The following is a 15,051-nucleotide window of genomic DNA, read 5'->3' on the forward strand; positions in this document are numbered from 1 at the left end:
CACAGTTGACTACTCAGTACATTGAATCAACTATCTATATAGTTAATATACTATATAGTTAATATATTGATAGGGGCTTTACTCCGCACCCCTATTTACGACAAAATAAATTATTACTATACTAAGTATAAATGATAGGGACGCCTCGTGCGCCTGGACAATTTATGGTGGCTAAAATCATAAAGAACCACTAGATAATGGATGAAGGCAAAAAATATTGCTATGCAACACACCCACTATTTAAGGGGTTTAATATAGGCAATTTTTATACAATTTTGATAATAATTTTATATTTTTATCTTTAATAATATGTTTAAATACTAATTAAAAGTATTTAAAAACTGATCACGTGTCAGTACTAACAATGGTTGTCGTGTAATAAGAAGATTATATAGAAAAATGGTTTTGCAAAAGACAAACTTACGAGTTGTACTTACCTACCTTAGTCACAGTAGAATTACCAAATTTTCAGACTTCAAAACAAAATATACCATTAATCAATTGTGTTTTTATTTTTTTTTTGATAACAAAACTCAATTATTTAAAAAAAAGTGAATCCATACGAATGAATAGTTTGGATTGCCTTTAAGTTATCGAAAAATTAAAATCGCTAAGACATACATACATTTATTCTATATCTATTCATGGGAAACATTTCGTAAGGCTACTTTTGAATCCAAATTTATAAATTTATTTAAATAATAGTATTGTCCTTAATTTTGTTCCACACAAAACCATTTTCACGGATAAGCTACTGACGGTGCGGTGTCAGCGCAATATAATATTTTGTTTTTTCTCTTTGATTTACTTGCAATTGAGTAAATATTTGACTTTCAGTTGAACTAATTTTGTGTTGATAATTTATAATATTGGAGATACTTTACCTATCATAAATTATAATCCACATTTTCTATGTTTATAAGTTGGATATTGCATTTTTCACGACGATGAAATTTTTCTACGACATAATGATCTTTTTTAATAATAATCCGTACTTATATTATAAAGAAGTAAAATTATTTGTTTGTCCATTTGTTTGCTTATTCGGGATAATCTCTGGAACTACAAAACTGATTTAAATTTATTTTTACCATCAGAAAGTTACACTAAGAATAGGCAATAGAATAATGGAATTAATAATAATAATGAATAGTAATATTTTTTTTATTAAGGGGTTGCTATTGGTTACAAAAATAAAAAAACAATACATTAATTGTCTTCTTTATAATATAAGTATAAATAACTTACTAAAAATGGCATTCCTAACGCTAATTTTTCGACTGTTGTCTGGGGACTGGAAACCAACACATGCACATTATAAACATTGTGAAAATAATTGAAAACATTAAAGATACAGTACACTATCCACAAGAATTTTTGAATTCTCAAAATCCTTCTGGACTTTCATCACACAGCCTGATATTAAAGTTCGGCGTCCCCTTCAGGCTTTTTAAGAAATTCAAGCCCACCGAACATATGGTGTAATGGCCTATAATTATGACACAATAACCTATTATGATTGAAAATAATTTTAGACCTCTATTTTATATCTCTGTTAAAAATATTTTTTTTCCACGGGAAGTTTTGAACATCTATATACGCCGGGTGTTAAACTACGAATTGAACACAGATTTTGAATATTGATAGGTAATATTGATTTGGTATTTTTAATGAGTAACGAACTTAAAAAAAAGCTGGGAACTAGTATAAATGTTTAATGGTATAATGTTCTTATCTTAAATTAATTTGTAAATTCACTCTAATATTAAAGCAACAACACAACAACAGAGGTTATTAATATTAATAATTAAAAAATAATTTGAATTAAAAATAAATCACTGCATATGAAAAACGATTTCTGAGTGGAGGCGGTCTATCAGCCTATATTATATTACAAATATATTGATATTAATTATAATTTCCAGGTGGCCCCATGCATTTTTTTGGCAGTCAAAATTTCAACTTTTAGGTCTTAGGCAGGGACGCCCGCAGCAATGTAGCTCAGGGGGTGGGGGCAAAAAATTGCAAGTACCTAAATAGTAAATACTTATGGGAAGATTTACCGCTACACTTTCATATACTCATACTTAGTAATAGTATCGTTTATAATTTTTTAAAAATCAAAACTAATTTAAGTAAATATAAAATTATAGTAATTACACTATTATTTCTAATATTTCTAAGAAAAAACATAATACAATTTAAACAAAAAACAATTTTATTTCTTGTAAGTTGTATTAACTGAAAAAATGCATACTTTAAGTATGAAAGTAATTAATTTAACTCCCAAAAACATTAAATTTGTTATGATGGTAGAATGTAATTTCAATAAAATATTAGCAAGAAATTAAATATAAATAATCCAATATAAGAGCTTTACTTTTTTGGTTTTATCATTTGAAAAATAGGAGTCAAGTGTCCTCATTTTCTTCTTTAGGAACTGAATCCATATTTGCACTTCTTAACGAATTTTTTTATTATTTTAACTTAAAAATTGGTTAATTTGTAAATTGTAGGGCAACAACGCTAACAACAGTCAACACTCAACAATACGTGGACTTGGAAAACACAATATTTCGTTAATCGTTTGATAATGATTTATATATAGTAATTGCACATTTCTACTCATGATAGCTGAACACATTACCCAGAATAGAAAAATGTAATAATAATAATGTCTGTCAAAAGGTTTCTATTTCCGTCGACGACAGGCTGCTTTTCTATGACTTGTTAGATACAAGGATTGTCGCATAGTCGCTAAATACCTTAGACCAGCTTTATGTAAAAAAACTTTAAATTTTGTAACTGACACAACTACACAAGACATCTCAGTGGGGGCAATGGTCTCCACTGGCCTCCCCTTCCGGGCGTCCCTGGTATTAGGTGTATTTAGTTCAAACTCTTTTCAATTCATTATTTAATACTTGGCTAATGGCGTTAAAAATATTTTAAAAACACAAAAAAATAAAACATTTAATTTTGAATAAAAAATAAAAAAATATACTGTTATGAAAATATTGAGACCAAATAACAATTACCGTTTAAAATTATTTCATAATCATAACAATAATTTTACTTTAGGTACAAAGTGTGCAACCATTTATATAACAAAATACTAATTTCTTCAGTTCTTATATTATCATCTGTAACTAATGGCCACTACTTACAAATAAAAAAAAATTTCGATTTCCAATGTGAATTCAAAAATCCTGATAACTGTGTTGACACCTCTTTAAATGTTAGAAAATCTTTCCTTAGTAAGCCGATCCTACATATTTTGTTATCGATGTTATAAGAAAAAAATCGAAAATATTAAACGTCAAAAAAACTCAAAAACCGTCAAAATATCTTTCGTGCAGCGCAGCACAGCACAGCACAGAGTTATCTACTCGCCCGCGTTTTATCCTTGAACTATAAGTGGAGCCCAATGCATAATATAGGAATAACATTTATTTTAATAATGATTATTGTTGTCTAATTTGTTAAATGACGCATGGATAGCCCCCAAACAAAAGTTTTAATTCCACTGACTGAGTAATAGTTACTAATAGGAATTAATTTAAAAATACACTTCAAAATGTACTAAAATAATTTTAAATGTTGCTATTAAAATTACCTTGAAAACATAATATTTCAATTGGAGGATGAAACAAATTTGTGCCACATCCTCTAAGTTATGGTCATGAGTAGGTACCTGCCTGTACCAACTACCAATTATAGGCAGTAATTATTCTAGACATCTCTGATTCATAATTTTACTAAAATCTCTTAATATTATACAAAATACAAATAATTAACTAAAAAATGTAATAATGTTAATAAAAATGTTGCTATTGACATACTTAAATAAATAAAATTCAATTAAACCTCGATGGGTTTATACTGATTATTTAGCATTCTCATTCAAATGTACACGGAGTTGTGCCTTATAATAAGATAATTACGAATAAATAAAGTTTGGCAATATATTTGAACATCTCAGGTCACATTCAATGTCGGCTATCAACGGTCACGTATCGCACGAAAAACAATTAATTTTTAATACCGAAGGAACACCCATGTTATTTCGGCGAAAAATTAGTCAGACAAGGTTTTATTGTGGTAAATTTGAATAATGATCAATATGTTATCATATTCTGGTTGCCTCATCTATGTATTTAGAGTCGTCATTCGAAATTATAATTATATTAGATATTTTTGTTTAACGATTTTTACGTCGGCAGCCTATGAAATATAACGATTTACCGGAAAACAATAATAATAGAGTAGGTACTATTCGCTTGGACCGGTTGGAGGTTGTATCACCCGTGGGAACGATACATCAAAATAATAGAAAATCATGAAAGACCGTGATAATACCTATTGCCTTATATCTCCTACCTCTTCAGCTCCTCTATAAGTTGGAACTCGAGACACCGAGATGATAATAATAATAATAATAATAATAATGACTGAGGCTGCTGCCTAACACTTGCCGATACGATAATCTTGATTTTAATATTTTATGTACAATATAAGATATGGGTAGTATATATTTTTGTATTTTCAATAACCCCGCACCGTGGTATTTTATAGATATACCTAGTATCTACTATATATATACAGGTATACTCAATTCAAGACCATGATTGCGTGCTTACAAATCGTGGTGCAATATTACATCATTGGAATGAGACGATGAATGGGGCTGATTATACAATGGAAAGTGATCGACCGGCGTCATATGATTTGATAGTACCTAGGCAATCTTTTTTTCTCCCCAATTTAGATGCATAAAAATGGCGACATCGTAACATATTAATGGATTTTTGAAAAAGTAAAAATTTACCAACCTTTGTAAATTAATACAAATTATTACCTACTAAATCTATTATGTATGTAATACATATAATGTATGTCAGCATTTTATTTAAAAAAAGAAACAAATTTACTTAGTTAAAATTTAAACAGTTCAAAGAATGTATTGTAAATAAAAAAAGTATTATAAAAAACAGTATTACCTTATAAAGAAAATAGGTGCGATATTTGTGAACTGTACATATTATACATCTAAGATTTGTGGGCAAATGTTGATAAACTTATGCGTAATTCACTTGCAATATCGTTAAGAGTAGACATTTTTGGGTTTTTGTTATTTCTTATGTCATAAATGGTGATTCACATGCATGTGTAATATGTATGACGTTGAAAAAAAAAGGAAAATTTGCAATGTTTTTTTGGTCACTCCGGTGTATTTGTGTTGCAAAGAAATCCAAAATGAATCATTTTGAGATATATAAAATTTAGATTTTAACATTGTTTTTGATGACACTTCTAATAAATATTCTTTTTCCTTAAAAGTTTAGTTTGCATTTTTACTATATTTTCTCCACGTGGACCATAATATAATGAAACTACCCACTGTATTTCTATCGTTGAAAGTGATAGAGAATAACTCATTAAACTTCAAGAAAGTGTCAACAAATGTTCGTATATTATGTTTTTCAATTTCATTTTTTGAACAATGCTTAAATGCATTATGGATTCTTCAACTGAAGAAAAACATAAAAATTCAACATTTTTTATGGATGATAACCATAAATTAATTTTTTTTTTAATTTCATTTTATCATTAGTATAGAAATGATTTTTGCTTTGCGACCTTGCATACTCGAATTTAAAACATTCAGTTTTTGAAAAAGCTCCAAGTAAACCTATTAATTTAGCACACCACATTTCATCATCAATTTAATTTCTGTTATTACTATTTCATCATAATTTCGTAATAATATCATATTTTTATACTTTTAAATCTTACAGTTTAAATTAATAATATACATACCTACATTATTATTTTTTGTTGTTAATTGTAACTCTTTGTAAGTATATTCCTCATCTAAGCTCGTTGTCCATTGGCAATAATTACAATCATTAACATCGTATCACGTTTAGGAAATTAAAGAAGATACCAAAACAAAATGTATGAGACATTTTAGGTATTATTCTGTAAAAATATATAATAAAAATAAAAACTTGTGCTTAATACAGTTTTCGTTACTTGAAGTAATATAATATATACACTGATTTCCTTTCAAAATAATAATTTTCGACAACATTTTAAACTTTTTTAATATAAAATACAATTTTTACATTTCTTGCTTGATTGTGTATGTTAGTAATTAGTTAATTATAATAATTGATATTTTTTTGGGGTAAGATTTAGTATTTAAGTTTGCGGAAATAACACTTTTATTATTATATTATGTTAGCTAGCGTTCATATTGTGTTTATGGACGACGTCTATTAAAAGTAATAACGTGAGATATGATCTCCATTGGCATCGCGTAATTAGAGTTAATAGTTATGAGATCGTGAACAAAGTTTAAACATAATTATATAAATATAAGATATTCATACGTTAGATTCTGGACGCAGTGATCAATTTATTGGTTTTTACGATGATGTTTATGTTTTTTGTGTCCATCAATACCCAGACACTTCAAGTTCACATGTCTGTGAAATTGGATACCTAATACCTATTTAAATGAAAAATAACTATATTAGTTAATTTATAATCAAAATGATTCATTATGCTAATTTCAGTTGCACTCCGTCGGTGACTATATAAGACGTCCCTCCTCAATCAATGTAAATCATTAGTGATAGTGCCGTCGAACAAGAAAAATATCTACTCGGTTGCTGCTTATTACTATTCCAGTGTCCGTCTATACCTATCATCTATCCGGCGTAAATTCTGTTCACTTACGTTTCACACTTTAATATAACCCATCACACTACCATGATCCAACAAAAGGTAAGCGAAAAACATAACAACATTATACTTCACAATGTCAATATTAATATTTTAAGTACCTACTATATTGTTACTGTTTCGAAACACATTTTATGCCATCATCATAGAATATAAGTGGCTCGGTGTGTAGCTGGTTTCAGTCACAAAACGTGAACTGAACGCCAGCCAAATGGTACCCGATGGGTAACCACCTGGGTTCTTAGTGACAAATACATGTGTTCTAAGTCAACAGTAACCGCACCCTCCTACAGTTAAAAATGTACTAATAATAACCAATAAATGGCCTATGACACCGCAAGTTAATTAATACAAAAATAAAAATAAAACTAAAATAATATTTTGCACGTCTCCATTCAGAATCATTTTTTGCAAGCAACGGTTCATCATTGAATCAAATATATCAAATCCATATCCATTACAATGACATAGGTATACTTACTCGACAACTACTCTACAGCAGAGTAGTGCCCACTTGTCCAAGTTTATTCTATTGAACAATTTATTCATTGCCAGTACTACGTACCACGTATTTGTTTATATATAATTTTGTACGTGTGCGTGTACTTATGTAGCTGTGTATACTTTTGTTATTTAAAACAAATATTTTACATGTATGAGAATGAAATATTAAAATACACACATATATTCTATAATACTATATAATGTTTAATACATTATTATAATATTTATATAGTGAATAGCTTAAACTTGGACAAACTCGTATTAGTTATTACTATATTTTGAATTTTGGTCTTATTTTTTATTGTTCAATTATTAACAATTTCATTGGAATTTTGATAAAACCATAATCTTACAAAAAACCACAGTTCAACTTATCTCATGAATTTTTTTAATCAAAAACATTTTCGTTTTATATACAGTTATGTATCAATGTGAAATATCTAGTAAGTACTTACTGTGACACGTCAAAATATCTCGAGTAACCATTAGTTGAAAATTTAAACTTTTTTATACAAGTTACATATAGATATTAATACATTTATAGAATACAAAAAAATTAGTTAAAACATTTTTAAAAAAATATTAAAATGGTAAGTTTTTCGTCAAAAATTATTATGCTTATTATAACACAAGCTACATATTATAGATATTCAGATATCGACGGTTCTTATATTTTATTATTTTATAATATTTATATATTTACTTTATATATTATTATATCCAAGTCCTAATAATTAGGTAGGTAATCATAAATAAACAAACCTGATCCGTCGTCTGTGATTGTTTAACATCTCGTCGAACAATTTTTACTTTTTTACTCAGTGCAACGCCAAATTATTTTTTTTCACTCTTTCGGTGTATACAGAATAAATATCCTTCATATATTAGTAAATTATAGCCTTTTTGGCTTTTAGTAAATTCTAACATTTTTAAATAAAATAAAATGTGTTAGTTTAATAATTTAATTAATCGATCGATTTTAATAAATTCAGTTAAATGCACACGACACGCACTGTAGGTAATGGTATAAAATGACACACTATTATACCATTATAAAAATAACGAATGATACACATTTTATTTAGATAAAGTGCGATTATTGTTTATAATTGCAACTTTTATAATAAAGATTATATAGTATTATATTTTGTCAGGGATATTTTTTCGTGGAACCACCAGTACTTAATACTTAATACTTACACACTGTAACTTTAGTCTACAATAAGTATAATCTTGAGTAAGTAACGTATTTAGTACGACAATGATAACTTACACCTTTTTAAGTTAAAAGTTATAACTTAAAACATACAAAATAGCATAGGTTCACCTATACACAATATTGTGTCAAAGTGAAATAAACTAACTTTTTAATTTTTATATTTATTCACTATTCATTTAAACATATATTCATACTTCTAGGTACCAATAGAACTATTTGACTCAATATAATCAACACTCATAAATTTGATTGGTACTTTGTATGATGTGTAGTGAGTTAGTCTGTATAACATTGTACAATGGTTTTTTTTTGAAGTTTTTGTTTACTGTGTACTTACTCGATTGTCATTATTAGTTATTACTCTAAAATTAAACTTAAATTTAGATATTTCACAAGACATCTATGTAGGCACACTAGTACAGTCCCATGCCCATGAATGTCGAGTGATATGACATGTAAATGTAGACAAGAGCGTAGGTAGAAATATCATCAGGGGGTGGAGGTCAACCAAGTGTATTTTCAAATTTTTACCTCAATTAAAAAATTTGTTAAACATAAATATTATATTTGTTAGCTATGGACGTTGGGAAGGGGGGAAATTGCCCCCTCTCCTTGGCCTCCCATGGCTTCGGCCTTGCATGTAGATATTAGTAATATATTAATTGTATAATTACAAAACTAAATTCAACGCTTTCATCACCAAGTTTAATATTTTTAGGCCGTTGTCGTTCTATTATTGAATGTATTTTTAACATCACTCGTCTGTGCTCAATATGGCAGTCCTGCTGGAAATAGCAATCCCGGATACGGTGGTTCAGGTATTAGTGTACCATCAGGAGATTATGGATACAAAGGCCAAAAACCCGTCAGTGGAGCAGGTGTATCAGATGGAAATTCAGAAGTAAGTTCTATGTTAATACGCACATTGCATTTCAATACAAATCATATTTTTAGAATATTATTTCGTAATTACTAACGGCATAACCAGTCATCTTTTGAATAATGCAAATAAATTTCATAACAAAATATTGATATGTACCCACGTTAATATTGTTATTATTAAAATATGGTAGTTAACCATAAATAATGGTGTCAGCCGTCATGTAAAGTATTTTAGTATTATACAATTTATACAGATAGCAATATTCTCAATCGAATTACTTAGACCTTGGTATTGCTATATGGTTTTTAAATATAATTAATTACTTAAAAACGTTGATTATCATAAGTCACTGGTCACAATTAATACCCCTATAAGGATTCTGCAGTTTTCCCCCTTTCTTTAAAGGCATAATTTATCGAAATAAGTTTCAAATGTTCAATATGCAGCAATAAACTGTACACTAAATGTCTAAATGTACAGTAAGCATTTATTACAAGTCCATAATGGACTTATACTTATTAATTATTACTTAAAAGTATACATTTTTTTTATTCCTATTAGTTATAACATCTTGAAATGCTGTAAAATGTAGATTGATGATGTGCGGCTATACAGATAAATTATTTCGTTAATCGCAAAATATGATGCTATTAATTAAGAAAATGGAAACTTAGTATTACTAAACGTTAATAAAACTGCACAGTATTAAAATCAATTAATTTAACTACAGAAAAATCAGTATTAATTATAATAGGCTTATAATTATTAAAGATACTCTCCACAAATTATATTTGACTTAAAATGGAATGACTACAATATAGGGTGTGATAATAACCACTGACTACTGTGATGTGTCACAACTCGCAAACTACCGAAAATTGATTTTAAGTATACCTTCCTATGGCCCATGAAAATAATAGAAAAGGATAAGTATAATCAAATCCATAAGTGATAATCCATTTTTTAATTTACACATTACACATTGCACTTTAACTTTAACCTACCGTGTCTTATTTATATTTTTTAAGCAGCTGCATGCACACCTGATAAATATAATATAATATGTCCTGTATATTACTTATATTGTGCTCACATATAATTATAATTATTTTATTTCTCAATTTTAGATCCCCCCCCCCACCACTAATCAAAATTCCTAAACAAACTCTGGTTAATGAGGCTGTAAGTAGGAACCTGTAAAAGTAATACCTGTTACATGTTCACCTAAACATTTTAATGACTTATTTTGGTATCCTGCCTATTTTAGTAGTCGCTTAGGTATATTATAATTAATTAAATAATTGTCTATTAACTTGATAAATTACCCTTTCATAATTTGTAAAAATCGCTTAAAGTATAATGTGAATTATACAAGATCTTATTCAAATACGCAGTTATCATACTTTTTTTAGTTACGCAAGTAATAGTGACAAAAAAATAACAAACCGATTTCAAGTTAAAATCCCAAATTCAGATACAGCCATACAAGCTTAATTAACCTACCTTGTACCTATAAATTCTGTGGTATAAGTATGGGCTATAAATATTAGCATTTCTAGTATAGTCTGTAGACAATAGACTATGAACTAGACACAAGAGTGATAGTTATTAATTCAAACTTGTATTATTAATTGCATTAACTGAACAATGTCTTTGTCTGCGTTAATACAGCCAGAGCCGTTCAACTTTGCTTATGAAGTGAAAGATGCACCTACCAATACAGACTACAATCACGAAGCCAACAGTGATGGCCAACGAGTGACCGGAAAGTACGGAGTACTCCTTCCGGATGGTCGCTATCAAGTAGTGACATATGTAGCCGACGAAAACGGTTACAACGCCAAGGTCAGCTATGAAGGAGAAGCAAAACCACAATTAAGCAGACCCGGAAACCCAGGCAGCCAAGGAGGTTATCCGTCTGCTCCGGGATTCAATTCTGGTGCTCCTAGTTATCCTTCTGCTTCTCCTGCATATGGATCTGCTGCTCCATCATATGGCTCTGCTGCTCCTGCATATAATGCTCCTGCTCCGGGTCTTGGCGGGGGTTATTCTGGTTACCCTTCATCTGGTTCTTCTCCTTTGGCACCAAGTTATCTCGTCCAGGTTCCGTCTTTCCAGAATGGTATTAAGGGATCTTCTCAGCAAAAACAAGGGAATCAATATAAATAACTTTTGATACTTTCAACCTTCTACTTAATTATGTACTTAATTTTTTTATTTTTCAACAACAGTCAAAATAAGCTATACGGTGGTAACTGGCCAAACTAAACCGAATAAATATTACGTAGAACAAAATTGTTATAAATGTATACCGTAGTAAATAATTACTTCATTTTAGTTATTTAATTATTTTTTTAACTAATAAAAATATAATGTTTTTATTTTAAATGTGTATTTTACCATTATCCTTATCATAATAATTATTATTTATAAATTAAAATTTATCAGATTCTCCTTCAATTGTTTATTTCCATATATTCATCAAGCTCAAAGTTATAATACGGTTCTCTATACTTTTATAATATAATACATAATTTAATGTATATGTATTTCGTATCTCTACTAAAAAAAGGTTGAACCCAGTGTCAGTCTGGCCCACCCGGTTATCCGGCAAGCACCGGAGGCCCCTGGACATTTTCATATATTAGGGGCCCATTTCCAAATGGAAAAAAATAAAAATATTAAGTTTACTCGAGACACCAGACTCGGGTTCCAATCGAATCAATTTGTAAACATTGAAGCATTTTTTATAAATACTAGTATCTATAATTAGTAGAATTGAAGAGATTATTGTTTTAAATAATATAATATTATATTTACTATTAAAAAGTTTTATTTTTAATTATATTATATATTTTATTTGACTATTTAATCAAAATGTAATATTAAATGTACTTATGTACACAGGAAATGCACCTTTATATGTTATAAAAATTATAAATTTAAAAAACCCCTTTTTTTGTAAAAGGGCCCATTGAAAATTACTGTGCCGGGGGCCCAATCATTAGCAAAACCGACACTGGCTGGAGTCCAAAAATAAATTTGTTTTCAGTTAGGTACAGCTAAATGTGCATGGCTCGTCATGTAGACAATATAATATAAACTTTATTTTAATATGATCCAATTATGAATAAATGTATGTATGGCTCAAACATTTTCCATATAAAGTAAAATGTTCAAACTATTTTCAATTTTTTTGACCTATTTATAACCATAAGATATTTTTAACTATTTTTTTTCATTTTACTTGTCATTAAATTCAAATTAAATACATCAATCACTAAAAAAGCTCCGGAGAACACAAAAAAAATTATGGAAAATGGGAATTTTTCCGCGAAACTCGATTTTGGATTTTAGTGTATAACAAATAAGCGTAGATATACATGTAATTTTCACTGAATGTTTATAATAACATTTTTATACACCACAAAGTTTTAAAAATATTTTGACTTGTTTTGCGCTGTTTATGAACAATTTCAATATTTTTAGTTTTTTTTTTCTATTAATGTCAATAAAATTGTATTCGTTGGGACAAAAAGCTTAAAAATTTAACACAAGACTCCTAATGTGCTGTTGCAGTTTTTGTTGAAAAATATTAAAAATCCTTAGCACAATTTTTTTTTTATAAACAATTAATTTCAGTAAGTTTATTTATTTTCAGTTTATTTAATTTCATTTCAATTATCGATTCGTGTTGATTCAGTGTGAAAGGTCGTGTCTAATCGTGTGCTTGTAGCTTATCTAAAATCGAAATTACCTATCAGTTATACTTAATATATTATCATGCTATTATCATTTACCTATATAATATGTAACAAGGAAATTTTCGACAATGACAATATAAATTGCTCAAAGTGTAAGGTATTCTTGCATTTTGCTTGTGCAGTTGTGCGGTTATTAGAGAAAAAAGTTTTAAAAATTATACAGCCACTAGAAAGAAACCACAGTGTTGCACTAAATGTAAAGAAGGCATAGACCCTTATCTATGGCATATAACCATAGAGTCAATAGTAGCTGATAGTAAAAACACAAAGGTTACCAGCAATGGAAGATCGTAATGATGTTTCTAATGAGCAACTATTGGACCTCCCAAAGTCAATCAATTTGATGATTTTACCATACGAATTAAGGAGGAAAACAGACATCTAAAAGAACAAAATCTAAAATTAAAAGGTGAAGTTACATTAGTTAATTAACGTTTTAACATAATTGAGCAAGAACTAATTAAACAAACGTATCGAGTTAATTGGATTAACTAACCAGGAAAATTAAAATTGTATCAAAACAGTATAGAAACTGTTTCTTTGGGAGTAGGCGGGAAGTTAAATGTGTTAAATGTATATAGTGCACGCTCAAAAATGACCGGAAACCCTGCAAAAATTATTGCTATTCTAAAATCAATAGAGGAAAAGCAATGCTTTTTCTGCTTTTTGTTATAATTTAAAATTATTAATCGTGGCCTCGTGGGTGATTGAAACTTTTAGAGTAGACTTATTTTCATATTTTATACACACAATGACATTTCAAATTCTGTACAATAATGTTTATTATATATCTTACGACTATTCAGTATTCCTAGTTCCGAAGCCGAACATTATTAGAAAATATAAATAATATGTCTATAAGTCTAATAAATGGAAAAAAAACACCACTTTCATTGATCAAATCAACAAAATAACTAAGTGTGATGTACTTACTGCGACACAAGATATAGAAGTAATTTGTTTTTATTATTATATTATTATTATTTATTGGTCTGTACAATTGTACTTAGTACTATTACTTGTTAGTTAATAATTATTATACTTATTACTATTTACTTTAATTTGTAGTTATAGTGTGTATTATGTAAATGTAGTATAACTTTTATTCTGTTTAGTAGATTAGTCTAAACTTGTATTCATTTTTACTGTGTACAAAATATGAATTTTTCATTGTATATACTTAAATTCATATTTTAATTGTACTGTAAAAAGATTAAATTTAATGCTGAAAATTGCAACTAAAATTGACAGGTGATGAACTAGTGAAATCTATAAAAACTATAAAATTCAAAATGCAAATAATGTATCAACAAAATGTAGTGCTAATTCATTAAATGATAAATTTTTCCAAACAATATTAATATATAAATAATGTATTAATGTAAATAAATAGTTTTTAGTAAAATTGATTAAAGCCCCCCCTCCCCCTCCAAGGATTACATGGACACTAAAAATATTTTGCACCTAGTGGGTTACTTTTCTGCTATTTATTTTTAATTTATTTATTTTTGTACGATTTAGTATATTTTATAATTTGCAGAAGTAACATGTTTATTATTATACTATGTTTTTGGTCGATGTATATTAAAAATAACAGCTTGAGTTATGATCTTCATTGACATCGTATAATTAAAGTTAAAAGTGTTATGCGAGCGTGAACAAAGTTCGTATTATATAATTATAAAAATATAAAATATGAATATACGCTAGATTATGAGTGGAGTGATAAATGTATTGGTTTTTACAATAATTGTATTTTGTGTCCGTCAATAATCAGACATTTGAAATTCAAATACTTGTGGAAATGGATAGGTACCTACCTATTTTTTTTATTAATTAAAATTATTTATTGCGCTAATTTCAGTTGCACTCCGTCGATGACCATATATAAGACGTCTCGCCACAATCGATGTAAATCATTAGTGATAGTG

General features: G+C 28.3%; 1 protein-coding gene across 2 annotated transcripts; it reads left to right on the forward strand.

Annotated features, from left to right (window-relative positions):
- The first annotated feature begins 6,613 nt into the window (after positions 1-6,613).
- On the forward strand, positions 6,614-11,662 carry LOC111033156 (pro-resilin-like). Of its 2 annotated transcripts, none has more exons than XM_022313760.1 (3): positions 6,614-6,792; positions 9,192-9,374; positions 11,028-11,662. In XM_022313760.1, the coding sequence occupies exons 1-3, from the start codon at positions 6,778-6,780 to the stop codon at positions 11,523-11,525; spliced, it is 696 nt and encodes a 231-aa protein (XP_022169452.1). In that variant the 5' UTR covers positions 6,614-6,777; the 3' UTR covers positions 11,526-11,662. The 2 variants fall into 2 exon arrangements, with proteins under 2 accessions (XP_022169452.1, XP_022169453.1); XM_022313761.1 differs by lacking the exon at positions 6,614-6,792 and adding an exon at positions 7,696-7,844.
- Positions 11,663-15,051: the final 3,389 nt, after the last annotated feature.

This window comes from Myzus persicae, unplaced genomic scaffold, assembly GCF_001856785.1.
Source record: "Myzus persicae strain clone G006 unplaced genomic scaffold, MPER_G0061.0, whole genome shotgun sequence".
Lineage (NCBI taxonomy): Eukaryota > Metazoa > Arthropoda > Insecta > Hemiptera > Aphididae > Myzus > Myzus persicae.

Coding starts and splice junctions, on each gene's coding strand:
- LOC111033156 (XM_022313760.1), top strand. Junction 9,375..11,027: donor TATCAGATGGAAATTCAGAA/GTAAGTTCTATG, acceptor GCGTTAATACAG/CCAGAGCCGTTCAACTTTGC.